Source organism: Rhamphochromis longiceps, linkage group LG2 (genome assembly GCF_057381845.1).
Source record: "Rhamphochromis longiceps isolate RC_006_pf linkage group LG2, R_longiceps_female_GT1.1, whole genome shotgun sequence".
Taxonomy (NCBI): domain Eukaryota; kingdom Metazoa; phylum Chordata; class Actinopteri; order Cichliformes; family Cichlidae; genus Rhamphochromis; species Rhamphochromis longiceps.
Genome location: NC_140558.1, coordinates 310,139 through 338,085, shown reverse-complemented (window position 1 = coordinate 338,085; position 27,947 = coordinate 310,139). Strand labels below are relative to the sequence as shown.

Here is a 27,947-nt window from a genome sequence, read left to right as displayed (position 1 = left end):
GTTGATGTACCAATTGCTTGTCTAATTTTTTGGATTTTTTCAGTGAAGAATTTGGCAAAGTCATTGCAGGCCATGGTCGAATGAAGTTCAGCTGCCACTGACACAGGAGGGTTTGTTAGCCTGTCAACTGTAGAAAATAAGACCCGAGCATTATGGCTGTTTTTAGTGATGATGTCAGAGAAGTAGGACCTCCTTGCATTCCTCAGTTGTAAATTATAATTGTGAAGTTTCTCTTTATAAATGTCATAATGAACCTGGAGGTTTGTTTTTCTCCATCTGCGCTCAGCTTTCCTACACTCTCTTTTTTCATTTTTCACCAGTGTGGAGTTTCTCCATGGAGACTTTTTCCTTCCAGAGATAACCTTCACCTTAATGGGAGCAATAGTGTCCATTACATTTAACATGTTAGCATTGAAGCTATTGACGAGCTCATTGACTGACCCTCTGGGCAGGTCAGGTGTTAATGGGAAGACCTGGTTAAAAATTGCACTACTGTGTTCAGTTATACACCGTTTTGTGATCACTGTTGTTGATATATTTGTGTGGGCTGAGATTTTACTTTCAAAGAAAACACAGTAATGATCAGACAGGCCCACATCAGACACAGTAACCTTTGAAATGCTCAGGCCTTTGCATAAGCGCAGATGACAGTCAGGACCCGTTCCCCGACCCTAAGGCGCAGGGAACAAACCCTCTCATTCACCGGGAAAAACCCCAACGTACCGGCAGCAAGCCGAGGGGATATTAGAATACCCACCCCAGCCCACCGCCTCTCACCAGGGGCAACTCCAGACTGAGACCAGCCCCTCTCCAGGAGACTGGTTCCAGTCGTACACAACATTTCTGTAGATACTGTTTAATGACACAATCTGTTTTTCAGGGTGGTGATCCAAATCAGTGTGGAGCAGAATGCACATAGAGATGTACAACTCCCCTCAAGACTGAAGATACACCAGATATAGGAGGAGTAAAGTTTGAGTCCTTTTTCAACTGTTTAAAATATTTTCACATCTGTCAGCCAGGTTTGCCATTTTGTGTAGGACACAGCATTTTTAGGGCATTTTGTCATATGATGTTGTGCTGTTTCTTACATTTTTCATGAAAAAAAAAAGAATGGTTCACCCACTCCATTCTGAATCGGAGCAGTAAAGAGTTTAAATACTCTGACTCTGATACCTCTTCAAAGCTGTGTGAGATCAGTCCTCAAACAAACTCTCAGGACATTTAATACAAAACTGGAACTTTTTAAGGCTGTTGCCTCTCATAATTGGTGGAAGATGGAACAGATGATTTTTACAACACCGCATCGAGACTGCAAATGAATCGCGCATGTGCGAAGCCACTGCTGGCATGTGATGCGCAGCAGCAGAAAATAAAGACCCGTGAGGCTCAAAAACAGAGATTTAATTAGAAATGAACAGAAATCTTATTTTTTTCTGTATCGATACCTACTTAATGTTTTTAGGCAGTACTAAAAAGGCATCGTGTGTTGTTACCCAGCCCTACTTGCATTTCAGTTCAAATGCAATTTTCATGTCAGTGATACAATTCAATATCTCAATGCATCACAATAACTTCATTTCAGTTTGTTTGTTTTCATCAACAAATAATGGAGGTTGCTGGAGGAGGTGGCTGAAGAAAACAAATTGCTGTTATTTTTAGGTTGTACAGTCCTGATCAAAAGTTTAAGACCATTTGAAAAATGGCAAAAAAAAAACCTCATATTTTGCATGGTTGGATCTTAACAAGGCTCCAAGTAGAGCTTCAACATGCAGCAAGAAGAAATAGGAGTGAGGCAAAACACTTTTTGAGTAATTTATTAAAAACAATGCTTAAACTGAAACAGGCTGTTTTACAGCTGATCAAAAGTTTAGGGCCACACTTCCAAAAAACAGAAATCAAAGTTCCAAACTTGAACTCAGTAATGAATAGGTTCGCTGTTATTGTTGATCACTTCATGCAAGCGTTTCCATGAGGTGAGTGGGAACATTTCTCCAAGTGGTGAAGACGGCCACACGAAGGCTGTCTACTGTCTGGAACTGTTGTCCATTCTCAGCTGTATTTAGATCAGGGGAAGAGGCAGGATGGTCCAAAAGAGTGATGTTATTCTCCTGGAAGAAGTCCCTGTCCTACGGGCATTGTGTACTGTAGCGTTGTCCTGTTGAAAAACCCAGTCGTTACCACACAGATGAGGGCCCTCATTCATGAGGGATGCTCTCTGCAACATCTGGACATCACCAGCAGCTGTTTGACGCCCTGCACCTCCTGAAGCTCCATTGTTCCACTGAAGGAAAAAGCACCCCAGACCATTATGGCGCCCCCTCCACTGGGGCGCGTAGACAACATCTCAGGTGGGATCTGCTTGTCATACCAGTAACTTTGGAAACCATCAGAAGAAGGTTGCATTTTTTTTCTCATCAGAGAATTTGTTTTTGAAGCCCTTCAGTCTCAGATGCCGTTTGCTGCAGTCGGCTCCACTAATGGCCTTAATTTGGGTTGAGGATTTTTTTGGGTCTTCCACTTGACTTTTTTGTTCCATAACCCCCAGGATCATTTAAGAAATTCCAAATGCCTGTCTTACTGCGTCCCACCTCGGCAGTGATGGCACGCTGTGAGAGACCGTGCTTATGCAGTTCGACCACGTTTAAAAAGGAACGTTTTTTTGCTTTTGCCATCAGAACGTCATGACAGTGTGACTACCTAACAGAAAATGACAATGAATACACACATATTTGCACAGATTTGGCCTTTTAAAGGCATGTGGTCCTAAACTCTTGATCAGCTGTAAAACAGCCTGTCCCTGTTTAAGTTTGTTAAATGTAAGTTAAATGTTGTGTGTACCTCCCATTTCTGCTTGTTGCATGATATTGGAACCTTGTTAAAATCCAACCATGCAAAATATGATTTTTAAGTGGTTTAAGTGGTCTTAAACTTTTGATCAGGACTGTATTTAATAATCGATTAGTTTATTCTGAATGGATTACAAATGCTTTATGTCCACATTGCAATACATCACAATTGTAAATCATTATACGATTAATTGTGTCAGCTCTATTAGATGTAAGATTGTTTATTTGCTTGATACATGTCTATTTGTTTTTAAATGGGCAGTTTGCTTTATGTGCTTTGTATTTGCTAGATTAGAAAAGAATGCTAATCTACACCGAGCATCAGAAGAACAACATGCAAGTCTTCAAACACATCGGATCCAAAACCTGTTCCAGTTCCTCAGACACCATCAGAGACTGTTTTGAAAGCCCTCTACTATCAATCTGGATAAAAGGAAACTTTATCAACCACTGCACATATCAAGTGTTTTAAATTTTGTTTGACTGTTTATTAGGTTCTTATTTGTTTTTGGTTGTATTAAGTTTGATATTAATGGTCAAATGCAGACCTTATTATCTCCCCAGAGAACTCACTTCGATCATACTCACTGCCGTGTATATACCCCCCGACGCTAATGCTAGGTTGGCCATGAAAGAACTTTCTGCAGCCATTAACAAACACCAGAATAAACACTCCGGGGCTGCTTTTATTGTTGCTGGCGACTTCAACCACACCAACTTAAAGACAGTCCTCCCCAGATTCCACCAACATGTCTCCTGCCACACCAGAGGAGACAAGACTTTAGACCATGTGTATTCCAACCTGGCTGGAGCCTACAAAGCCACACCCCTCCCCCACATTGGACAATCGGACCATCTCTCCCTGTTCCTCACACCTAGGTATTGTGAGATTATTCTGTTATTATATCTTATCTTATATATGTAGTTAAAGTAGTTGAATTATGTTAACTGCTGTAGGTCATATATTATCCTTTAGTTTAGATGGTGTGCTGTGTATGTAGTTTAGTTCTCATTATACTTTTGGGTTAAAAGAACATAATCATTTGTAGTTCATTAGATAAGTGTGCATCACTCTGTATCCTTGATCTGCTGGGAATGTGTTACACTGTTTTCTTGACATGCTTTATTGTTGAATCATAAAAAGAAGGTTGTAAGCAGGAGACTTGGTGTCTAAGACAGGGGAGATGGACCACATTCCACACCCCCACCTTACAGAGAGCAGAGAAACAACTGCCGAGGTCATAACTTAGGCGCCGTAAGAGAGAAAGAATGTGAATGTTTGGGCTTTTACGACTAGGTGGGGGCCACTAGCGGCTATAAGAAGCTGAGTAACACGTCACCATTTCGAGACTTGCGGTGACCCTCTTCAGGCATGTCTCCCCATCATGATGGTCCTTATGCTCTTAAGTGTTGAATTTATGGAAATAAATGATTGTTGATTGAGCATAAATGCACCGAGTATTGTCCTTCCTTCAGCCCAAAGATTCAAAGAATTGGGAGATTCCAACAGTATTCACCACTCATCCAACGTGTGAAACCTGCTGTGAGGACAATTAAAGTGTGGCCAGAGGGGACAGACGCAGTGCTCCAGGACAGATTTAAAAACACAGACTGGAATATGTTCACCCACACAGACCTGGACCAGTACGCCTCATCTGTACTGGATTACATCTCCGAAACCACAGACAGTGTCACCACCCAGAAACGGATCACCATGTACCCCAACCAGAAGCCTTGGATGAACCGGGATGTTCGTCTCCTCCTGAAGGCCTGCAACACCGCCTTTAGGTCAGGAGATGCACACGCCTACAGCACAGCCAGGGCTAATCTAAAGAAGGGCATCAAAAAAGCCAAACACCATTACAAAAAGAAGGTAGAAGAACACTTCTCCAACTCCAACCCCCGACGCATGTGGCAAGGACTCCAGACCATCACAGACTACAGGACCACCAAACCCTCCCCCGCATCCTCTGATGTCTCCTTCCTCAACGAGCTCAACAACTTTTATGCTCGTTTTGGGTGAGGGAACCCCACAACCACAACCAAAGCAGACGTGACGCCAGACCACCAACCTCTGACTCTCTCCCCCACCGATGTAGGAGCGGTGCTGAGCAGGATCAATGTCCACAAGGCTGCAGGTCCTGATGGCATCCCCGGGGGTGTTCTCAGAGCGTGTTCTGGGGAGCTTGCAGGAGTGCTCACAGACATATTCAACCTGTCCTTGGCCCACGCTGTGGTACCGGCCTGCTTCAAATCCACCTCCATCGTCCCGATACCCAAAAACTGCAACCCATCTTGCCTCAATGATTACCGCCCAGTAGCACTCACCCCCATCATCACGAAGTGCTTAGAGCAGCTGGTCCTAGCACACTTCAAATCCTGTCTTTCCCCCACCCTGGACCCCCACCAATTCGCATACCACCAGAACAGGAGCACAGAGGATGCAGTCTCCATCGCACTGCACTCTGTCCTCTCACACCTGGACAACAACAACACCTACGCCAGAATGCTGTTTATAGACTTCAGTTCAGCATTCAATACAATCCACCCCTCACCACTCATCAGGAAACTGACAGACCTGGGCATCAGTTCCCTCATCTGCAAATGGTTACTGGACTTCCTGACCAACCGCCCCCAACATGTCCGGCTGGATAACCACTGCTCATCTACCATCACAATGAACACCGGTGTACCACAAGGCTGTGTGATGAGCCCTTTCCTCTACTCCCTCTTCACCCACGACTGCAGACCTGCTGATGGTTCCAACACCATCATTAAGTTTGCAGATGACCTGCTGCTCTCTGGCAGGTAGCTCCATGCCCTCCTGGGTTTTAAATGCACCTTAGAACACACATGCATCAACACTACAATGAGCGGGTGGAGGGAGGTTTGGAGTCTTCTCTCACCCCATTCTCTGCGGCCTGCTGGAGCGGGGGGGCTAGGAGGAGGAGTTGGTTGTCCGACTGCGGTCTGGAGTGTGGGGCCTCCCTGCTGCTGCGGAGTCGGGGCGGTCTGCCTCCCCCCGCCGCAGGGAAAAGGGCAACACCACCTGGGTCTGGGTGCAGTTCCCCCCTCCAGGGGCAAGGGTACCTAGACCCGGTTCGTAGAGTATGCTTGGGGAGTGTGATCGTGTGTACAGCGTCTCTTTATGTCTGTCTCCATGTTGGTTGAGTGTGAAGTAAGTGCATATGAGAGCATGAGGGTGGGAATGGATGTTTGTGTCTGTGTGTGCCTGTATGTCTGTGTCTATATGTCAGGTTGGGTGTCAGACGTCACCTCTCTGGGGACATCTCAGGCCCTCCAAGGTTTGGAGGCCTATCTCCCCCCACCACCACTTCCCCTGCCAGTGGCGGACTCCCCTCAGACATTGGTGCGTTGGTGGTTCTTTGTGTCCGGGGATGGGCGTCCAGGTACACACTGGTTCACTCCTTGGTGGCCGCTTATCGGGGCCTGGAGCCTGGGGCTCGCTCGGGCCACTTCGGAGGTGGGGTGCCCCCGGCCTCTCGGCCTGGGGCTCGGTCACTCAGGCACGGCTGGCTGCCGGCGGAGCTCACGGGCGCGTCACTGCAACCCCCCCTGGCTTCTGCTCCGTGGCTGCTGAGTGAGCCCTCATCTGGGACTCTCCTCAGCTCTTTCTGGGACAGTGGCGCGGCTGCCCCTCTGTTGGTCTTCCTTGGTCTCTTGTGTTCTGGGGGCCTCTGGATGTCTGGAGTTTTGATCTCCTCCATACCTGCTTCATGCCCTGGAGGACGGGGCTGTGCCCCCCCCCCCCCCACCCTCTAGCAGATCATTACATGAAGGAACCTTTAAAAAAAAAACAAGCGCGTCCATGCTCACAGGTGTACACACGGGTGATCACACCCACAAACTACACCCTTTTTGGCTCCTACCTCAAAGCACACTGTGTTCTGTTGATCTTATGTGCTGCACAATAATGTCTAATATTTAGTATTTACTGTCATATTCCCATATATCATTGTGATGTTGTTTATTCTATTACTCTTGTTCTCTTCTGCTTGTTTTCTTTTTTCTTTCTCAGCAGGTGATCCAGGTGATTGATATATGCATTTTTTTTTATTTTTTTTTCTGCCCGTTCTGTTGGTTTTTGTATTTTGCCCTTCTCCCCGTCCCTCTTCTCAGCTGTTTCTCTTTCCCTCTTTCTTTCTCCCCTTCTTTCCCCCAGTCAAGTCTGTCCCGTATTCAGTAAGTGAAAATAAAATAAACAATAAAAGGTGAATCAAATGGACCATTACGGCAAGGCTGGGATGGTCAATTTGGTAAAGTAAATCCGTTGGGCATCTTTCTTTGCCTTTAGACAACAATTCTGATGGCAAAAGAGCCAAACGGGACAGGCAAAAAGAAAAAAAAAAGAAAAGAAAAAAAAAAAAGTTTGCAGATGACACCACGGTGATTGGCCTCATCAGTGACAATGATGAGGCCGCCTACAGGGAGGAGGTGGATCGTCTGGCTGAGTGGTGCGACACAAACAACCTGCTGCTTAACACCGAGAAGACCAAGGAGCTCATCGTGGACTACAGGAGGAATGCTGACCCACATCCACCCATCCACATTAAGGGGACGGCTGTGGAGCGTGTGAGCAGCTTCAAGTTCCTGGGAGTCCACATCTCCGAGGATCTCACCTGGACGACCAACTGCTCCAAGCTGGTCAAGAAGGCTCACCAGCGCCTCTTCTTCTTGAGGACTCTGAGGAAAAACCACCTGTCCTCAGACATCCTGGTGAACTTCTATCGTTGCACCATCGAGAGCATCCCGACCAACTGTATAACAGTCTGGTACGGGAACTGCTCTGCCTCGGACCGGAAGGCGTTGCAGAGGGTCGTGAAAACTGCCCAGCGCATCGCCGGAGCACCACTTCCTGCCATAAAAGACATCTACAGGAAGCGGTGTCTGAAAAGGGCTGGGAAAATCATCAGAGACCCCAGTCACCCATCACATGGACTCTTCACCCTCCTGCCCTCTGGGAGGCGCTACAGGAGCCTTCGGACTAAGACCACCAGGTACCGGAACAGCTTCTTCCCCACTGCTGTCAGACTCCTGAACTCTGCCTCCTGACATCTGACCCACGTTAACACATGGACTGAACATACACACACCCACAATGGACAACTGTACCCTCAAACACACAATAATAACACGGACTGAACCACCACTCACAACCACTAGCACTTTATATAGCCTCTGTAGAAATTATCCACATATCTCACTTATCTTAACTGCACTACTGTATAGCTCTGTAAATAATCATTCTGTACATACGATAATTTTTAACCCTACAACTGTTTACAACTTGTATAGTTCCCATTTCTGTATAGCTGTATATCTCAGATTCTGTAAAGTTATTTATTTCATATTTATATCCTGTTCATAGCTTGTACTCACTACAGCCTGTACATACTTATAGTTATAGAATATTCACAACATACTTCATACCGTGTACATTATAACATACCATAATAGACCCATTTCTGTAATATACTCACATATCTATATTATTGCTAATATATATTGTAATATATCTATATCACTAAAGCACTTCTGGATGGATGCAAACTGCATTTCGTTGCCCTGTACCTGTGCATGTGCAATGACAATAAAGTTGAATTCTATTCTAATTCTATTCTATTCTATATTAATTAGATCAGTGCCTTTTTAATCATTAATTTGATTATTTAATATTAACTGTTTAATTTAATCATTTCTCTACTGGTTTTTCATTAATGTTTCTAGCAAATTATAACAAAAAGTCATAATGTAAGTTTTATGCCAATTAGCCCTATTATGTTTATTACCTCATTTGTTGGAGCTTATTTTTTTAGACGACATTCTGGCTGCAACAGCTGCCAATAATTTACTGTAAATATGAACTTTTGAATAAAAAGACATGTTTTGTATTATACAGCTCTTCTGTGCTTTGTCAATAGGAGACGGTAATCAAGCTTATTAAAATGTATTTTAACAGGTTTACATTATATTAGTTTTTTTTTATTTCAATGTAATTGTGCAAAAACCAAAGTTCACTGTGAATTTTACATTTCTCAACAAAGTATACCGTTATGTATTCTGCATTCTCACTATATTTTCCACTGTGAAATTCTGGCAACCACAACCGCCAGTAATTTACCGTAATATTCAACTTTTTAGTATGATACCGTATTATTTTATATAGTTTCACTTATGTTCTTATATATTTAACGAAGTAAGACGGTAATCCGGTTAATCTAATGTCTGTGGTTTTCACATGAATTACCCATTAACAATTTTACAATTTAGGTTCAAATTCATAGTCATTTACTGTAAAAATAATTATTATTTACTGTGAAATTTATGGTTACCAAAATAGGATACCATTTTGTGTTCTACATTTACAATTTATTTTTCACGGTGAAATTCTGGCAACCACAGCTGCCAGTAATTCACCGTAAATTCTACAATTTTTTAAACAGCTGGATAGTCCAGCCCCTATCCAGCAGAGCCCAAGCCGTGAGATGAGGTGAGTCCAACTATATCTAGTCTCTCTCAACCTCACGCGCTAACTCAGGCTCCTTCCCTACCAGGAAGGTGACGTTCCATGTCCAAATCACTAGGTTTGGTAGTCGGGATCGGTCGACCAGGGCCTCCCCTCCTGTCCGCCGCCTGACAACATTGCACCCAACCCCTACGGCCACCTCCAGCAGGCGGTGGACCTTCAGGAGGTTGGGTCCATGTCACTTTTTCGAGCTGTGCCTGGCTGGGCCCCATGGACTAAGGCCCGCTAAATTTTGAATCACTCTTTGTCTGGTCTCTCACCCAGGACCAGTTTGCCATGGCTGACCCTACCAGGGAGTAGGGTTTTAATGCTAAACACACCATGACATGTAAAACCAGCATAGTTCTTCACAGAGAACTATGCTGGGGAACTATCTTTACTTACTGTATGTTTGACTGGATCACGCCCTGCAAAAAACTGAAGGCCAAAGTTAGGCTTCCATTGAAACCACAGTAATCAAATACAATACACAGATGTAAGTACATCTGAGCAAAGCCATACTGTGTTGAAAAGAACTTTATTTATTAGGTAACTTAAAATCTATTTAAGTCCTGGAAGGATTTAGCAAAACACTATCACCCAATATGTAGCATGTATAATATTGAGCACACTATAATACTGTAAGAAAAGTTCATTACCATAACATTTGTTCTCATGAGCGTAAAATCATATTTTCCTTTTTTGTGTCTCTGTATAACAGCAGCACGTGGTGGTACAGAGGTAACCCTCTCTCATAATATGTCACAGGTATTATGAGACTGGGTTACTTTCATGGTGTTCATTACATCTGAATCTTAAACCCATTTAATTGTTAAACTAACACTCAAGCTGGAGCACAGGTAGCTCCTGGAGCATTAGTATTTCTGTAATTGTCCAAATGCCTGCACTGTATCCAAATCTAGCTGCTCCTAGCCAACACAAAGGCTGGTGTTAGCTTAGTTTAAGCCAGATTTTTTTAATGTTTCACAGCTAAAGTGAAAGCTCCCGGGCATTTTGTCTCTATGCTGCCCTCCTCTCATCAGTAGTAAAAGCCCTCCATTTACAGGACACAGAGCTTAAAGGGGATGCAGGGTGCCACAGGGTAGCAGTTACACAGACAGATTACCTGCAAATCCCACCCAGGGGACTCAGAGCAGCCACATCTGCAGTCTACACACACGCACGCACACACACACACACACGCACGCACGCACACACACAGACATGCACACACACAGTCACCTCTTGAAATAAGATTATAACACCAGGTCACACAGAGCCAAGCCCCTTCATTCCTGATGCAGGCAGAGGGAAGTGCTGATGCAGTCTGAATGGGAAATGTGAATGGAGTGCCGGGGGAGCAGAGATATACATAAAGTCAGAGAAGTAATGAAATGATGGAGTCAAATGGCAAAGGTCCAGATGTTAAGGCTGAACCCAATCAGCTACAACGTTAAAACCCACCTGATATTGAATATGCCCAGAACTTTATTTTGTCACTGGACATCCACGATCCTCTAGTTGTGTTTGTTATGGATGGATCAAATGGTCAATCCATACTTCCACGAATGGCCTGCAAGGTTCCCAATAACATTTTGGTTTGGTGGTTTGTGTCAAAAACAGCCAATAAATGCAGACCCCAGGTTTCCTACAAAGCCCTGCACTGTAGGGAGAAAATCAATTTTATCCTCCCCATTAGTCCGTGGTTTGAATTTGTAGCTGAATGATTTAAATTCAGCTGTAATAAGTTCATTTCTGAGCTTCAGCTGGAGTTGAGAGTCTGCCATTGGTGTAACAAGCTGAGGGGTCCATGTCAGGTGGTGAGAAGAATGAGAACTGTGCATTCATTTTATTATGGTGCAACAGGGTCAGAGTTATTAGCAGTGGACATGCTGTCAGTATCCACAGCAAAAAGTTGGGGGAATGATTTTTCTGCTTCATAAGCTGAAAGCATATATTAAAAAAAAAATCATTCAGTCTGCTGTGTTACATTAATATTTTTCTAAGAGGTAACAATACTGATGACCAAACAACTGCGTTATATGTAAAAGGTCAAACAATGAAAAAAAACCTACTGATCAAAAACTCTTATCTTAAATAACTATAACACATCGATAATAAAATCACTCATTACAGACTATTGTCCCATGGTACCTAAATAAGCTTAGAGAGCAAGAAATAAGCATAATACTGTAAATCGCCTTTAAACTCTAAGCAGTCACAGAAGAAAATATGTTACTCTAAAGTAGCTATGCATGATTCCCAGTTTAAAACAATTCTTATTTATTATAAATTGGGCCACAATGCATTATTCTTTGCTGAAAAAAACTCTTTTTCTTCACCTTCTGATTGGCTGTCCTTGTAAACAACACGTCTGGTTGGGCAGGTGGGTGGGCCTTACATGTTCAATGTGTTCTATGTTTGCAAATGTTCCTATTTACTGAAATGTTGATAACATGAGCATTCAAGGCAAATCGTTAAATGCTTTGAAACATATTAAACACACAATAGTATCATTTATGTATAATGTATAGGTTGTACAAAGCAAAAGGCAACATTTCTTCTCCTTTTACATAAATAATCACAATGTTCCCAAAGATCAGTGACAAATAAGTAAAAATAAAATAACTTTGAATTTCAGTTTAAAAACATCTGCATTTATCCGATTGTGCTGGTGCTGTAATGCTTGTGTGCTGTCATTGGTCAGCTGGGACAACCTCCAGGATGATCTGCAAGGTTCGGTTGAAGGAATCTGATGACACAAACAAAATCGTGTAAAGCTCCATCAAGATAACAGCCTAACAAGATTGCAGTTAAAACACAAATGAAAGGTGATTGTTTCATAAAAATCATTGATAACAGTGCAACAATTGGAAATCAGCACATTATACAAAGCAGATACAATTAGCTCTCTAAAGCAATGAAGATGTGTTCTCTGGAGTGATAAATTACAGTTCTCCATCTGGCAACTGGATGGAGAGCTGTTTGGGGGGTGGGGGGGGGGGGGGGGGTGGGGGTGAGCTGAAGTTGAGTTGTTTGTCAGGAGTTGGGTTCAGCCCCTTGAAATACCTTTTAACTCCCAGGGGCTTCTGTAAACCACCACCACCCAAGATAAAGCTAACACTTGTGAGACTTGTGAGGTGTAAGTATCACAGCAGATACCACTATGTCAAAAAACTAAGGACGGAACACAGAAAAATATGAAAGAATTTTTTCGTAGTCTATTTTTTTATGTCTAGTATATAACCCATTTGAAAATATGCTGCAGTAGGCCAAAACTTGATTAATGATGTTAAATATGATTTGCAACATAAGAAAAAAGACAGAAAAATGTCAAAAAGTCCTCCTATTACAGATTTTAGATGTTTAGCTTCATCCATTGACAGATCTCTCCTGAAATGTTCAGTTCAGGTCTGGCCGGGCCACTCAAAGACACTCACAGGGTGGTCCCAAAGCCACTGCTTTGTTTTCTTAGGCGTGTTCTTAGGGTCATTGTCCTGTTGGAAGGTGAATTTTTGTACTCAAAAGAGTCCTGAAGAGCAGAGAGCACTCCTGTCTCTGAACCGCTTTGCAGCATCTGACGAGCGGTCTGTCTGACGGAATTAGCTTAACAGACGCGTCGGGGTTTCCAAATTCGTAGGCTGCATACTCCTGAGGACCCGGCCTTTGCGGTCTACGTGGGCCGAGTCCTCCGAAGGCCGGGTAGGCCGGAATTGCGAGGCTGTGAAATTAGACGATCTAGCCTTCAGTTTTGCGTCACCAGCTGTCTCGGTGGAGTTTAATAAACTCGGCCGTCTGCTCCTTTCTATCTAAAATATAACAGGACACTGGAGTACATTCTCGATCATCTCACACTTCTATTTAATCAGTTTTCTGTTTGACGTTTCTTCAGCTGTGTGAAAACGAAATCTTTAATCTCAGCCAAACCAATTTTCTCACGAAAAATTAAAACACTGAAAGAAGCCAAATAATAACATTTTTAAGTTATCTAAGTGACTTATATATAATGTTTAACCTGAGTTGTGAAAGACCGCGGGTGGTTTGAAAACGGTGTGCAGGGACTACGCTGTTATCGCCCCGGCTAGCTATCAAGCTGGTGGGTAACAGACGTCTCCGAAAACATCGGAGCACTTTTGCAAATATGCGATATCTTGATAGACCGAGCAGATATTTGAAGTTTACACACCCACACTCTTGCCTAAAAATATGTTAAAACTTTATTTTGTGACCCAGAAAGAGTAATAAGAGTAATACTAACACTAAATAGCTGCCGCCATTGTTGGAAACTGGAATTGGCTGGGCTGCCAGTTCATTGGCAAGAGCTTTCTTTAGCAGGTTATCATCAAGGATGTGTTTGCACATTGTATTAATCTTTCCCTCAACCCTTACAAGTCTCCCAGTTCCTGTTGCTGAAAAACTTTCCCACAACATGATGCTGCCACCACCATGTTTAACTTCAGGGATAGTACTGCCCAGGTCATGAACAGTTCCCGGTTTCCTTCAGACATGATGCTTGGCATTCAGGCCAAGTATTCCAACTTTCTTCTAGAGAACTTTGCTTCTCATGGTATGAGAGTCCAGATAAATGATGGAGGGTTCACCCTCCCCACCGCTCCCCACCTGGGACAGCTACCCCCCTACTGTGATGTAGTACTTGTTGGTTCTCGTGTGGTTGTTGACCCACTCCCTTGGTGGTCTTAGATCCAGTCAGTTCTTGGGCACCTGGAGCCGTAGAACCCTGATCTTGGCTTGCACCGGGGTAGCCTGTCTCTAGAGGGGTCAGCTACCTGTCTCCTCTGTTTCTCTCCTCGACTCTCACCCCTTGGCCATGGGCACCACATTTAGGGCCTTCCTGCTCCTGCTGGGATGGGTGCACAGGCATAGTCTTGGGTCTTTAATAATCCTGGGGGCTGTGGATGGGAAGGTTCTCCCAGATCCATCTCGCCTCTGGTTCCTGGGGGGTGTTATTGTGGCTCCCCCCCCCCCCCCCCTCATTTTTAACTACATTTCATGACAAAGACACACACGTACATACTCACACTTGACACTCTTTCTCTTTTTCTGTCTCACACTCACACACACACCACAAGAAGCTTGTTGATTAATGTACCTGTGCACTTTCCAATTATAGTGCTCCAGGTTTTATATGTTTTGTATGGTCATGAAGACCCTGGAATGACACATCCTGGACTAGCTTCAACCCATAGTCAGACCACATCTGGATCCCCTTCAGTTTGCTTACCAGCCCCGCCTCGGAACTGAGGATGCCATCATCTGCCTGCTCGATCGTGTCTACACCCATCTGGACCAGCGAGCACTGTGAGGGTCTTGTTTGTTGACTTTTCCAGTGCTTTCAACACCATCAGACTGAGCCTCCTGGGTGATGAGCAAACAGTGATGCAGGTGCTTCTCTGTTGTCCTGGATTGTTTATTATCAAACAATAAGACCACAATATGTGCATCTTCCACAGTGTGTGTCTGACAAGGTAATCAGCAACACAGGGGCACCACAAGGGACTGTCCTCTCCCCCTTCCTCTTCACCCTCTACACCACAGACTTCAGCCACTGCACAGAGACCTCCATCTTCAGAAGTTTTCTGATGACTTTGCAGCAGGGGTGATGTGGGCGACTCCTTTGTCACGTGGTGCAAGCAGAATCATCTGCAGCTCAACGTGGCAAAGACCAAGGAATTAATTGTGGATTTTATGAGGCCCAGGAAAACCGTGACCCCTGTTTTAACAAGGGGGTCAACATGGACATTGTGGAGGACTATAAATACCTTGGAGTAGGCAAAGACAATAAACTGGACTGGATTAAAAACAACACTGCACTCTACAGGAAAGGCCAGAGTCATCTCTATTTTCTGAGGCGGATGAGGTCCTTCAACATCTGTCAATGATCATGATTTTTTATGAGTCTGCTGTTACCAGTGCTGTCCTCTATGCTGTTGCATGCTGGGGCAGCAGGTTGAGGGTCACAGATGCCAACAGACTCAATAAACTGACCTGCAAGGCCAGTAATTTTGTGGGGATGGAGCTGGACTCCCTCAAGGTGGTGTCTGAGAGGCAGATGTTGTCCAAGTTAAAGACAATGTTGGACAATACCTCCCACCCACTCCATGACGTGCTGGCTAGCCACAGGAGCACACTCAGTGAGAGACTGAGATTACCAAAAAGCACCACTGAACGACACAGGAAATCATTCCTGCCTGTAGCCATCCCCCTGTACAACTCCTCCATCTAACACACTTGTAAACACTGCAATAGTAACATCCTTTTTCACATGCTCTTTTCAACTCAGTAATGTTGCTGTCAATATTATTGATATTTATTTATAATCGCCTCTGTCAATCCTTGATATTTATTATATAATTATTGAGTGATTTGTATATATTGTGCTTTTTCTTAAATCTGTAACATATTGTATTGTTAAATAGTCTAGTCTCTTTCTGTTACTGTACTGGAGACACTGTAACCCACATCATTTCCTTAGGGATTAATAAAGTATTCTGATTCTGATATGTATGTTTGTTTTTCTTACAGATACGGAAACACACATTGTGCATATTTATTTGTACTCTATCCTTTACTGTGTCTTTCTTGACCTTGAGTTTTGCGCTTCCTTACAGTTTTTATTTCCTGAGTCTGTAGTGCTGGAGGTCTCTTCAAGTTGAAGAAAAAGTTTCAGCTCAAGACAGAAGCATCACACCAGGAGAGTAACACTGGATCCAGTTCAATAACACTTCTTGTAAATAACCGGTCGTCCTTTTCAATAACCAACTTTTTCAGTAGATCAATGGACTTGATAAAACTCAACCAACCAACAAAGACCAACCCCAGCAGAGGACATTAGTGATATGTCGGTCGCGAACGAAATGGCTCTTATAGCCGGATCTTTGACGTGAACGACGCGAGCCGGCTCCTTATCGCGAGCAGTGGGGGTTTTTTTTTTCTTTCTCTCACCCTCTCTCTCGCACTTTTTTCGCTTCACTCCGCACGCGAGCCTTGTGCTTTACGCTGGGCAGAGGGGGAGGGGCGGTAGTTAGTCAGTAGCACAGGAACAGAGCGGGAGGGAGAGAGAGAGCCAGGGACAACAACGTCACATTAGAAAGGTATAGCAATCATCCACAACTATTTTCAGTTGCAGATGATAAAGGATTCAGAAAGTTTATTCATGCAGGTCCATATGACAGAGAATATGCATCTTCTTTTTGTTTTCGTATTTTAATTTATATTTAATTGTGTTGTGGTTTGTAGTGTTTTGTGTTGTTTCACTTTAAATTTGTAAAAGGAAAAAGCTGAAAATTTAAACAGTTAAAAGTTGAAATGTGAATAGTTGGTTTTTGTATTATATGATTTATTTATTACATTTTATGTGGAGTGAATAAATAAAAGTATATTTACGGTGGCCCCTACAGACAAAGCACGTACAAACTTCAAAACACGTAAAAACTCCAAAACACGTGAAAACTCCAAAACACGTGAAAACTCCAAAACACGTAAAAACTCCGAAGCACGCACAAAACAACAACAGAAGTGCTCCAGGATGCTAGGGCGCAGTGTTGAGCTTTTGTTACCTCGTGGCTACACAAGCCAGGAAGTACAAACGACCGGATTTGGTGTGTGGTAGTAGCAGGTAAGTGAACATTTTTTTAAATTATTTGAATATATGTGAGTGCTTGTGTATAAATACACAAACAATACACACATGCTTTCAATTGTGTAATTTAAGTGATCTTGGTAATTCTGTTTTGAAGTTCAGTTAACGCTAGAAATGTGTTTTGGAGTTTGTACGTGTTTTGTCTCTAGGGGCCACCATATATATTTATATATAAACATATGTAAATGAATCCACTTTTTTTTTTTACATTAGTATTTCCTTTTGTGCATAATTTTGTATTGTTGTTAATAATAAATTAATTAAAGCACAAAACAACCTGAAGAGCCGGTTCGGAGCCGAAAGAGCCGGCTCTTTTTAGTGAGCCGAGCCGAAAGGGCCGGTTCTCTAAAAGGAGCCGGAAATCCCATCACTAGATGACACGGCACCCCAAAAAGTAATGAAAGACTGTCCAAACTTTCACACTCGAGTTTGATTTTGTGCCTCTCCAGTATCTCGCCAGACTCAAGAACCTTGATTTTAAAAATGAAATGCAAAAATTACATTCACTTCAATCTGAACCATGAAATATGTATTTGAGACCTTGATGAATTACTTCAGAATTAAATGAGGAAAAAGAAAAACTTCTTTTGGGTGGTCGATATTTTTCACAGGGGGGTGGCACTGTGGATTAATGCACATGTTTTATCTGACAGATTCTTACAGTGGATGATAACACTCCTAGGAATTTGTGCTTCCTCCCCACCAAACTGGGGATCTTTTCCATCACAGGTGAATTTACTACTACACTACAGATCACTTCCATTATTAAATAAATAATTGACAAATAGTGCTTTATTAATTTCATGTTTGCAGCTTAATCAAGTGACCCATCAGTAACTTAATGATGTGTTACCTAAAGTCCTCTGAAGCCACTTTGGTCTGTGGTTGAAGTAAATAAAGATGTAGTATGCAGGGATGCCAGTGAGGGAAATGGCAAATCCAATTCCTGTGTTAACAGGGTCCGAGTACAGAGACAGGAAGACCATGAAGAAACATGTGATGCAAAACACCACCGGAAAAAACAGTGGAACCTGCGGACAAATCAACAGTGAAATTATATACTGTACACACAAAGATGGTGAAAAGTCAGGATTTTGCAGAACTGATTGAATGTTTTGTTTAAAATTTCAGAGGAAAATGTAAGAGCTACAGTGCTGTGAAAAAAGTATTTGTCCCCTTCACAGTTCCTTAGTATTTATGTCACAATTTCATGTTTTAAATCATGACACAAACTTCGTTATTAAAATAAGATATTCTGAGTAAATACAAAATGCAGCTCTTAAACAATGATTTTATTTATTCAGGGCAAAACCTATTTGACCCTTTGTGAAAAAGTCATTGCACTCTTTGGTAAATCATGAATTAACTGTAATTATTAACCACAATTAAATTTGAGTGAATTTTCATTACTAGACCCAGTCCTGATTATTGTCACACCTGCTGAATCAAGAAATCACGTAATTAGAACCTGTCTGACAAAGTAAAGTAAGCTAATAGATTCGATTAGATGAAACTTTATTAATCCTTTGGGTGGGTTCCTCCGGGAAATTCAGTACTAGATGTGAAGGCCAACACATCAGAGCTAAGGAACAAACTCAGTGACACTTATCAGTCTGGGAAATGGTTTTCCACTAGTACCAACTCAGCCCCAAGATTTTGGGGAAAAGATTCTGTTGTCTGACAAGACGAAAGCTGAACCTTTTTGGAAGGTTTGAGTCCTGGTTACATCTGGTGTAACACCATTGCATACAAAGCGCATCATACTAGGGGTGGGTTTTTATAATCAATTTATCGATTAAAATCGATTCTGGCTTGGATAACGTAAAATCGATTCATTAAAATCCTGAATCGATTTTTTAATATAAATTTATTTTGCCCGAAATGCCAGAATCTCTGGTGAAATCTCACAAACTTTCAACAACCACCAAACAGTTAAGACAGTAAATGAGAGCAGGAACACGGATTCTGCACAAAGACTTAAACACACAGCGCAACCGGCGGATCAGAATCAGTTAGATGTCGCCTTTCTCACAGTCGGGGCTGAAAGCCGACAGCTGGCTGATTCTGATCTGTCGGTGGGTCCGCGCTTTGTGTTCATGCCCTTTATGCGCTGATTCTAAAGCTGTTAGTTTTATCTCTCTCCAAACAATATTGACCGAACCAGGAGCAAAAGAAGATCCAAACTACACTTCACATAAACATCGTCATGAATTCACTCTGACTTTCGCTGTTTTGCTTCCATCGCGATGCGCAGCTCTCTCTCCCTCTCTCCCTCTCTCTCTCCCTCTCTCGCTCTCTCCCTCTCTCTCTCTCTCTCTCTCCCTCTCTCTCTGTACTTCAAGAACAGTTTCCCTTTCTTCATTATTCGCTTGCTTGTTACGCACAAGTCTACTGTTGTTTACAGGCTGTCAGCTGCTGTTTTTTTCCCTTTTACATTCTTCCGAAAAGAAAACCTCATTTCTGCTGTTCAACACTGAACAAATGTAAACTTTTTAAAATTATGCAAAATGCAAAACGCCGTGTCTCTAATAAAACCGCTGTAACTTCAGAGGTAATGTTCATGTGCTGATTAATGGTTTTCTTTCGTTTTTGATGTACTGCAGAATATTTTTATAAAATCTAGTCCAGGAAAATCGCCTTCATGTTTTTCTGTGTTTTATCCTCAGCTACTTTGACACAAAGGCATCAGCTGTGATGCTCACACCTTTGATAAAGTCTTGCGTGTGTCAGCTTCCTTTTTATAGATACAAAAATATGTAAATGTACTGATCTGAATTATAATATTTCTGACTGTCAAAATTTCCCAGATTCAAATCGAATTGAATCGAATCGAATTAAATCGAATCGTGGATCGAATCGATTCGGGACCTTGTGAATCGGAATTGAATCGATTCTAGAAATCTGTGACGATACCCAGCCCTACATCATACTAACAGTCAAACATGATAGTGGTAGTGGGGTGGTCTGGGGCAGCTTTAAGAGCTGAACAACTTGCCATGATTGATCAAACGGTGAATTCTGCTGTCTACCAGAAAATCCTGAAGGAGAATGTTCAGCAGTCACACTTGAATGATGCAGTGGGTCAATGATCCAAAACACACCAGCAAGTCCACCCCTGAATGGCTCAAAAATAAATTAATAAATGAAGGCTTTGGAGCAGCCTTGTCAAAGTCAGGACTGAGAAAACTGTGAAGCTTTAGCATGACAACACAAACACTTGGTGGTAGTTCTTGCTGTGAAGGGTGTCACAACCAGTGATTAGGTTTAGGGGACAATTACTTTTAAAATATAAAATGCAATTTGTTTGATGATCTGAAACATAAGTGTTACAAATGTAGGAAACACTAAGAAATCAGAAACGGGGCAAATACTTTTACACGGCACTGTATCTGGATGCATAAAAGGTTAATTGCATATATAACTGTTAATACTGCAAAGTTCAGATATAGCTGCATAGTGGTGTGGAAATACTGACTTTAAAAGGGCGGGGGAGGTCCGGCTTTGTGTATCGGAGGTAGATCAAACCCAGCACCACCACACCGATGAACAGCCATCGCAGGAAGCTCATGAAGTTCAACAGACTGTAGATGTCTCCAACTAACAGCTGGAGCATGGTCATAGGGTACTGTATATTCACATACACATCCAAATACACACACACATACAAGACGGTTGTATTTCCATCAGTCAAGACTGTGTATTTACAGTGTGGATTTACAGTAGGTTTTATGGACTGATGAATAAAACTTGAAATCTTTGGTTCCTTCTTCACAGGCTGTTTTACTGGATCCAGGGTCAGTGATAGGAGCCTTGAAACAAAATGGCTGTCGCAGCATTCTGGATTGCCATGCAATACCCTCTGGTATGGATTAAAGATGGACCGATCTGATATTACGTATCAGTATCGGTCTGATACTGACCTAAATTACTGGATCAGATATTGTAGAGAAATAAAAAATGTAATCCGATCCATTAAATATTTCAAAAGCACCTCACAAAACTTGCGACATAGTGTAGCCCAGCTCATAACCTTAGCACGTCGAAGCAGTATGCGTCACGTGATAGAGCAGCTGTGGCGTGCGAGACCTGTCGGCGGCCTTAGAGGAACTGTTTCGAGGTGACCGACTGGGAAACACTCTGTGAGCCTCACGCCGAGGACATCAATGGGCTTACTGAGTGTATTACAGACTACATAACTTTCTGCACCGACTCCATTGTTCCAGCTCAGACTGTTCATTGTTACCCAAATAACAAGCCGTGGGTGACTAAGGACATCAAAGCCCTCCTCAACAACAAGAAGAGGGCTTTCAGAGGGGGCAATAAAGAGGTGAGGAAGGTCCAGGTGTTACTAAAGGACAAGATCAGAGAGGTTAAGGACAATTACAGGAAGAAGCTGGAGTGGAGACTCCAGCAGAACAGCATGAGAGAAGTGTGGAGGGGCATGAAGACCATCACTGGATTCAGGCCAACCAACAGCAGGGGAGCTGAGGGAAGTGAGAATAGAGCTAACGAGTTGAATCTGTTTTTCAATAGATTCGACATCACAGTGTCTGCTCCCACCCCCACAACCTCACCTGTAGTCTGCCTGGAACCCAGAGCCACACGACTGTGCCAGCCTCTCTCCACATGGCACTGTGGCCTCCTGTGAGATTCCTGACACCCCTCCTCCACCCAAGTCTGACCACAACGCCATCTTCCTCATTCCCCAGTATAAACAAAGCATACGGAGGGAAGACGTGACCAAGAGGGAGGTAAAACGGTGGACTGCCCAATCAGAAGCTACGCTACAGGACGCACTCAACGACGTAGACTGGGACATGTTCAGAGTATGCGCAGTCGACATCAACGAGTTTACGGAAGTAGCAGTATGCTTCGTCAATATGCTAGCGGAGGAGATTATCCCCACTGCCAGAGTCACCACATTCCCAAACCAGAAACCGTGGATGGACAGATTGATCCGCACTGCAGTAAACGCCAGGACCGCCTCCTACAACGCGGGTCTCGCCACTGGCGATATGAGCGCCTACAAAGCGGCCTCATACGGCGTGCGGCGCGCGGTGAGAGATGCCAAACGCAAAGGTACCGGGAACGTGTGGAGTCCCGCTTCCACCAGGGCGACACACGGAGTATGTGGCACGGACTACGCACCATTACGGACTACAAAGCCAAGGACACTGCGCCGATCAACGCCAACTCTGCATTCACCAACGAGCTGAATCAGTTCTACGCCCGTTTCGAGGTTAGCCAGGCGGCTAATGCTATCTACCGCCTGACTACCGAGGACAGTGACGTCATCAGCGAGAGCCCGGTGACCAGCATCGCGGAGCATGACGTCCGAGCGGCACTGAGGAGAGTGAACACAAGGAAAGCGGCGGGGCCAGACGGCATCACCGGCCGTCTGCTGCGCTGCTGTGCTGACCAGCTAGCAAGTGTGTTCACTTACATCTTCAACGAGTCCCTGGCGAAGTCTGTGGTCCCCACATGCTTCAAAAGATCCACCATCATCCCTGTGCCCAAGAACAGCAAACCCTCATCCCTGAACGATTACCGGCCAGTTGCACTGACCTCGGTAGTAATGAAGGTGTTTGAGAGGCTGCTGAAGAACATCATCTCCTCCTCCATCCCAGACACCACAGATCCACTGCAGTTCGCCTACAGATCCAACAGATCCACAGAGGATGCCATCACCCACGTCCTACACACCACTCTCAGCCACGTGGACAAGAAACAGGGTAACTATGTGAGAATGCTGTTTGTTGATTACAGTTCAGCGTTTAACACAATAGTGCCCTGCAGACTGTTCACAAAGCTGAGGGATCTGGGACTTAACAGCCGTCTGTGTGCATGGGTGTTGGACTTCCTCACTGGCAGAACTCAGGTGGTGAGGGTGGGCAGGTGCTTCTCCAACAGCATCACCATCAACACAGGAGCACCTCAGGGATGTGTCCTCTCGCCACTGCTCTACTCCCTCTACACTTCAGACTGTGTGGCCACCCATGGCTCCAACACCATTGTGAAGTTTGCTGACGACACAGTGGTGTTGGGTGCCATCTCCAACAACGATGAGGCGGCCTACATGGATGAAGTGAAGAATCTGGCATCGTGGTGCCAGGACAACCACCTCCAGCTGAACGTCAGCAAGACCAAGGAGCTGGTGGTGGACTTCAGAAGGGGTCAGCACAGAGACTACAAGCCCATTATCATCAATGGAGCTCCAGTGGAGAGGGTGCAGTCCTTCAAGTATCTTGGTGTCCACATCTCCTCAGACCTGACATGGGCTGCCCACATTCAGGTCCAGACCAAAAAGGCTAGGCAGCGCCTGTATCACCCACGACAACTGAGGAAGTTCAGGGTCTCTCCAAAGATCCTCAGGATTTTCTATACAGGCGCTGTGGAGAGCATCCTCACACAGAACATGACATCGTGGTTTGGGAACAGCTGTGTGAAGGACCAAAAAGCTCTCCAGAGAGTGATCCGTACAGCAGAACGCTGCTGCAGGATTGCTCTCCCCCCGCTTCAGGACACCTACACCAGGAGATGCCGGACTAGAGCAGATACTGAAGGACCCGTCCCATCCTGGCAACAAACTGTTCCAACTTCTGCAATCTGGTAGAAGGTTCCGCATCTTCCGGGCAAGGACAGAGAGACTCAAGAGGAGCTTCTATCCCCAAGCCATCCGTGCCCTAAACACACACACCCGCCCTCTCACATCATCTATAATTGACTGAGACAGGACTCTCTTCCAGACACTCTAAACCAAGGCACAATGTACATTTCAATTCCTTTAATTTTAAATATGTTTATATTGTCTATCCTGTAAAATAGTCAGATGTCTATTCATATTAATGTACAGAATTCACCTGCTTGCTGCTACTACTGCACATTCACCCAGTGTATATACTATATGTCTGTATATATATATATAATGTTCTTCCTCTACACCCCTCTCCCCCCCCCCCCCCAATTTTTGCACATGTCGAGGAGCGTGTCAGGCTACATTTCACTGTGTGTTATACTTGTATAACTATGCATGTGACAAATAAAGAACCTTGAACCTTGAACCTTGAACCATCACCTTCACTCAATACCAGGTCGAGATGCAAATGAGGAGTCTTCACTCAGGCAAGTCTGCTGGACCAGACGGAGTGAGTCCCCTCGTCCTCAAGACCTGTGCCCCCCAGATGTGTGGAGTCTTTCATAAACTGTTTATGCTGAGTCTGCAGAGGGTCCCAGTGATGTGGAAGACATCATGCCTCGTCCCTATTCCAAAGATACCACGTGTCCTGGATTGTTGATTACCTGACAGGAAGACCACAATATGTACGTCTCCCACAGTGTGTGTCTGACAAGGTAATCAGCAACACAGGGGCACCACAGGGGACTGTCCTCTCCCCCTTCCTCTTCACCCTCTACACCACAGACTTCAGCCACTGCACAGAGACCTGCCATCTTCAGAAGTTTTCTGATGACTCTGCGGTGGTTGGATGCATCAGCAGGGATGATGAGACAGAGTACCGGGCTGTGGTCGACTCCTTTGTCACGTGGTGTGAGCAGAATCATCTGCAGCTCAACATGGCAAAGACCAAGGAATTGATCATGGACTTCAGGAAGACCAGGAAACACTTGACTCCTGTTTCAATCCAGGGGGTCAGTGTTGACATTGTGGAGGACTATAAATACCTTGGAGTACACATTGACAATAAACTGGACTGGGCTAAAAACACCACAGCACTTTACAGGAAGGGCCAGAGTCGTCTCTATTTTTTGAGGCGACTGAGGTCCTTCAACATCTGCCAGAAAATGCTCAGGATTTTCTACGAGTCTGTTGTGGCCAGTGCGATCCTCTATGCTGTTGCATGCTGGGGGAGCAGATTGAGGGTCGCAGATGCCAATAGACTCGTTAAACTGATCTGTAAGGCCAGTGATGTTGTGGGGATGGAGCTGGACTCCCTCAAGGTGGTGTCAGAGAGGCGGATGTTTTCCAACATAAAGACAATGTTGGATAACACCTCCCACCCACTCCATGACATGCTTGTTAGTCACAGGAGCACGTTCAGTGAGAGACTGAGATCATCGAAAAGCACCACTGAACGACACAGGAAATCTTTCCTGCCTGTGGCTCCCTGTACAACTCCTCCACTTAACACACTGTTTACTGCAACAGCTACACCCTTTTTGCACATGTTCATTTTCAGCTATTTATTTATAAGGTACTTTTATGTGTATATATATGCCTGTATATATTGTGCTATTCTTAGTTAGTGTATTATCCCTTAAACTTTTTCCCTGAATCCGTTCAGTCAGACTTGACAAAAACTGGAAAAATTGGGGTGTTCTAAAACTTTTGACTGGTAGTTTAGTTACGTTCCACTATGTTCCTACTCCATGATAAACTACAAATTTACCCCAAATTACTACTATTGATATTTTAATATGAGAATCAAATTCTAGAAAATAAATCAGGCCCCATCTTATCATTTTATCCTTATCTTAAAGACGCTGCTGGTTGCTAATTTACTTGTGGTGGGTAACAAATAAGCAGAACTGCTTTCTTCCATTTCCACAACATCTCTAAAATTAGAAATATCCTGTCTCAAAGTGACACTGAAAAACTAGTTCATGCATTTATTACATCCAGGCTGGACGACTGTAATTCATTATTATCAGAACGTCCTAAAAACTCGCTGAAAAGCCTTCAGCTAATCCAAAATGCTGCAGCAAGAGTCCTGACAGGGACTAGAAAGAGAGAGCAGATTTCTCCTGTTTTGGCTTCCCTGAATTGGCTTCCTGTTAAATCCAGAATTCAAAATCCTGCTCCTCACATACAAGGTCTTAAATAATCAGGCCCCATCTTATCTTAATGACCTTGTAGTACCATATCACCCTATTAGAGCACTTCACTCTTGCTCTGCAGGCCTACTTGTTGTTCCTAGAGTATTTAAAAGTAGAATGGGAGGCAGAGCCTTCAGTTTTCAGGTCCCTCTTCTGTGGAACCAGCTTCCAGTTTGGATTCGGGAGACAGACACTATCTCTACTTTTAAGATTAGGCTTCAAACTTTCCTTTTTGCTAAAGCATATAGTTAGGGCTGGACCAGGTGACCCTGAATCCTCCCTTAGTTATGCTGCAATAGACGTAGGCTGCCGGGGATTCCCATGATGCATTGAGATTTTCCTTTCCAGTCACCTTTCTCACTCACTGTGTGTTAACAGACCTCTCTGCACTGAATCGTACCTGTTATTAATCTCTGTCTCTCTTCCACGGCATGTCTTTATCCTGTCTTCCTTCTCTCACCCCAACCAGTTGTTGCAGATGGCCCCACCCCTCCGTGACCATGATTCTGTTGGGGGTTTCTTCCTGGTAAAAGGGAGTTTTCCCTTCCCACTGTTGTTCATAAGGGGTTGTTTGAGTATCAGGATTTTCTCTGTATTTGTGTAGGGTCTTACCTTATAATATAAAACACCTTGAGGCAACTGTTGTTAGGATGTTGTTCTATATCAGTGAAACTGAATTGAATCTCTAACCTTCCTACAATTTTTGTCCAAAAAAGTGCAGAAAGCTCAGACAGAATTGTTTTCAGGACTCATGACATCTATTAGCTCATGTTGTCGTCCCTTTCAAAGATTAGTTTTTGTGACCTTTAGTATATTGTCTGAAATGAAATGCTTATGTTAGTAAACTGACCATTATGAGAACAGCTGCAAGTGGAGTGTGTCTGCGGACATGAATCATAGACAAAACCTCAGGGAGCTGGCCTTCACGTGAAGCTACGTAGAACATTCTGGTGAACACACACATTATGACAGACAAAATGAGGAGAGACACCATGACATTCACTTGATAATCAACACAGTCACATTGTATGATTAAAATCAGCTCTTTTTCAACATGAAACATATTCCCATGGGCAGTTTTCTCATTCCCATTAAAAATGCCTCAAGTGTGTAGGTTCAAAGATTTGAAAAGACAACCTGCTTGACTAACTGTGCCTGCATATTTTACAATAAATGCTAGTTTACAAAAAAAGAGAGAAAAAGATAGAGGTGTCCTTTGTTTCCCTCTCTGAGTAGTTCAGATTTTACTTGCTGGTTAATGTGACACTCTGAAAATTCCTTGATTAGGTTTAGGAAAAGTTTAAATTCATTAAATCATTGTCACTTTTGTTGCACCGTAGCACAGATGCATAAGGACACCTTGTGTGCACCACCAGCAACTTTAACTGATGTATTTGACACCCTACACATGACACACGCACACACACACAGTATAAGCATACTTAAGTATACTTAATACCACAAATTATTGCAAAGTTAGAACTTTTGTTTAACTGCTACAGGATTCTGTCGTGAGCACATCGGCATACATACTCTAGGTGTTTTAGCAGTGACACGAACCTTACCTTGACAGGGCAAAGACGCAGCCGTTCATGGTGCCATAGCAGGACAAGGCTACAAATACTGGCACGGCGATAGAGAAGTTCCCCAGAAGCCTCTCTGCAAATGTCTGTGGATTTCACAAAGAGGACATAAAGGGAGACAGATGAGCGTTTGTTGGTCATTTGTTTGTATTGAATGTCAGATGGAAAGCAGTGTTCAGGTGACAGGTGTATTTGAGACTAGCTCGAATAAATCAACTTGCAGGAAGTGTTGACTAAAGTTTTCTAATATTTTCAGTACAATGTTGGTGACGAAGCAGCACTGTGGTAGAAGGAAACAGGCCAACGAAACGATGTGAAAACATCAGAGCTGAACGACGGCCTTTCTTTAAAACACTTCATGGAAGTTGGATCAGTTGCATCCGAAGCATATTCAGGCAGACTGTAACTGAAAACACCATTGGATGTAAGGTTACACTTGCAGTCAATCAACTAAACACTGACCAAGCAGGAGCAGAACTCCACCCTTCAGAGATAAG

At 43.6% G+C, this 27,947-nt stretch overlaps 1 protein-coding gene across 3 annotated transcripts in view; it reads right to left on the bottom strand.

Moving 5' to 3' along the window:
* Positions 1-10,009: 10,009 nt before the first annotated feature.
* slc7a11 (solute carrier family 7 member 11) overlaps positions 10,010-27,947 on the bottom strand; it is a 52,602-nt gene continuing 34,664 nt past the window's right edge. The window contains exons 8-12 of one of the 3 annotated variants that reach the window (XM_085414041.1): positions 27,433-27,536; positions 26,718-26,814; positions 20,511-20,639; positions 17,889-18,066; positions 10,014-12,127 (exon numbers count right to left, since the gene is read on the bottom strand). In XM_085414041.1, the coding sequence (XP_085270167.1) occupies positions 12,072-12,127; positions 17,889-18,066; positions 20,511-20,639; positions 26,718-26,814; positions 27,433-27,536 (564 nt within the window). In that variant the 3' untranslated portion in view covers positions 10,014-12,071. Of the gene's footprint in view, positions 12,128-17,888; positions 18,067-20,510; positions 20,661-26,717; positions 26,815-27,432; positions 27,537-27,947 lie in introns of all 3 variants that reach the window. The other 2 variants (XM_085414030.1, XM_085414051.1) reach the window with 2 other exon arrangements.